Below are 2,505 nucleotides of genomic sequence, written 5' to 3' on the forward strand. Positions count from 1 at the left end.
AGAGAGAGAGATAGAGAGATATACAAATCACTTCGTATTAAAACGACAGCAGAAACAATAGAGAAACTTGTTTGTTATTTACCCAGTGATAAGAGGGGGCGTGCATGTGAAGGGGATACGAGCACGGGAGGTCCTCCTTTTGCCTCAAACTCTCAAATATCGGCATCAGCTGGCTCATAAACTCCTCCGCTACACCCATAATAAACGACAAAATTTAGCGATCATACCACCTCCCAACGATTTATCTTTCTCATGCTGAAAATTGTCTTTTCATTTTGTTCTTTTTCTTTTTCTTTTTCATTTCTCTCTTCTCAACCTCGTTGAAATTTCGACGAGGCAGCTGTCGTTTTTCGAATGATTAGAAAGTCCTCCATTTTCATTATAAAAGAGAAAACTCTCTTCTTCTAATTCATATTTTTTATTTAATTTATATTACTCGTATATAAAATAAAATTAATTCATTATAATCTCTAATCAATTTTTTCTTTAATGAATTTTATTATATTTAATTTCATTTGATTCAAAATTAAAAGAACGAAAGAGTTTTCTAAATAATATAAACAAAGTCCTACGATTGCCGATAAGGTCATTGACCTTTTTTTAACTTTTTTACTTCTTTCGAAGGAATTACGTGTGTTTTTTTATTATGATTTTGTTTTTTTTCTTACTATGATGGTAAAATCGCATAGAAAATACACGTGGCGCTATCTGAAGCATATTCCTAGAAACTACTCGCCAGAACTCACTTTGTTACCAACAGAACTCACTTTTTTACCAACATCTTCTTTACCATTCTAGTTCTTCTTTACCATTGTAGTTTCTAGAAATCTTCTTCAGGTGGCGTTATACATTTCCTATGAGATTATATATATACAATAACAAATTTATATTTTTAAATAAAATAAAATCTTGAAATCACATCTCCTGAGGTGCTGATGCGTCGAATGGGTAAATATTAAATATATATGATAAATATATATATATGTATATATTATTTAAAATATTCTTATTCACATTTTAAATATATATATAAATATATATAATTTGATTTATTTAATTTTTTTTTTTTTTATTTGCTTTCGCTTTTGCTATCAATACAAAACAAATTGCTTACCAAAGCTATCAACGATGGACTATCACACAAGGCGTTCACCAATGCCTCTTTTTATCCAAAAATTTGTATCAAATAAATAGAGAGATAGTGATAAAAGCGACTATTTTCTATATCAGCGAATACTACAAACCTAAAATAATCCTTTCGTCAACCTTCGCATGCTCATGCAAACAAAACAACAAATTGTAAATATAATAATTCACCTTTTCATTTCATATTATATATATATCCTAATTTCTTATAATTTTTCTTTTGCCACGAGATAATCTAGGGTACTCACCGGTGCGATGATTTATGGTGTCCATGGAATCCGATAATTGATCATGCATGAATTATTATATACCATATTTCCCATATAATAAAATATACACAAATATATACGTATATGTATGATTATGAATGAAGCGATGATCGAATGAATGAATAAATGAATAAATGAAAATCAATGGAAATTGTTGTCGATCCTAAAAATGAACTACTAATACGTCAAGGCATATAAATCAAGTTCTTTTTTAGGATCGTACAAGAATGACGAAAACAACAGACAAGAAAATAGAGCGAGTATAACAAAGCAAGGATTATCAATGAACCATGTCGATATAATAAAATAAAATAACATAATCAAAATATAAAATAAAATACGAATAGTTAAAAAGAAAAAAATAGTCGACAAAGAATCCTCGAATTGAAAGAAACGAAAAAATAAAAAGAAGGTATTCATAGGAAAGAATGGAAAGAATATTATTCATGTTAATTATCTTTCATTTAGAGATCTGTCATAGCGATGAGGATACTTTGGTCAGATAATTTTTGTTCTTCGTAGGGAAAGTATGTGTATATGTGTGTGTGTGTATGTTTTTGATGTGATAGTGCTCACCATACTGGATGACATTACCTTGGTGATGGGTCCAGGTGTGGACATTTGTGTACGTTGAAGTGTCGACGTTGGACTTGGCTTCGATCTGAATGCTGTCATTGTCTGGCTGACACCATCCGCCAATATGAATTGCTCCCTCAGCTCGATATTCGTTCTTCCCTTGGCTACAGTGTATTGCGTGCACGCAGTTAGAAGGAAGGCGTTATGGGAATAATGCCGGGTTTATGAGAGGAGGTGCCAAAGAGAGTTTTTTTTTAGTTGTTTTTTTTTTACAGAATAAAACAGAAAGAAAGAGATAGAGAAATAGAAAGACAGAGACAGAGACAGAGAAGTTTAAAAGTACAATGATAGTTGTTTAAAAAAGATTTAAAATTTAGATCAGAGAATTGTAGTATTTTTTTTTTTGTTTTTTTTTTTTTCAATTTTTGTAATATAAAAGAGAAAAGTATATAATAGTAATTTTAGCAACGATTTTAAATTCATAATATTATAGTAAAGTATATTTTTTTTGTAT

The 2,505-nt window shown here is 29.9% G+C and overlaps 1 protein-coding gene and 1 long non-coding RNA gene across 2 annotated transcripts in view; one reads left to right on the top strand and one right to left on the bottom strand.

Annotated features, from left to right (window-relative positions):
• The window catches only part of LOC122515550 (microtubule-actin cross-linking factor 1), a gene marked incomplete in the record, with an annotated part of 139,047 nt that overhangs the window by 5,766 nt on the left and 130,776 nt on the right, over positions 1-2,505 (bottom strand). The window contains 1 exon segment of the mRNA XM_043632953.1: positions 83-189. Within this exon segment, the coding sequence (XP_043488888.1) occupies positions 83-189 (107 nt within the window).
• Positions 915-1,722, top strand: LOC122515552. The gene is made up of 2 exons (XR_006303305.1): positions 915-948; positions 1,631-1,722. It is a non-coding gene; the product is annotated as an uncharacterized LOC122515552 (long non-coding RNA).

The sequence above is a fragment of the Polistes fuscatus genome, unplaced genomic scaffold, assembly GCF_010416935.1.
Source record: "Polistes fuscatus isolate 324 unplaced genomic scaffold, CU_Pfus_HIC Scaffold18, whole genome shotgun sequence".
NCBI classification, from domain to species: domain Eukaryota; kingdom Metazoa; phylum Arthropoda; class Insecta; order Hymenoptera; family Vespidae; genus Polistes; species Polistes fuscatus.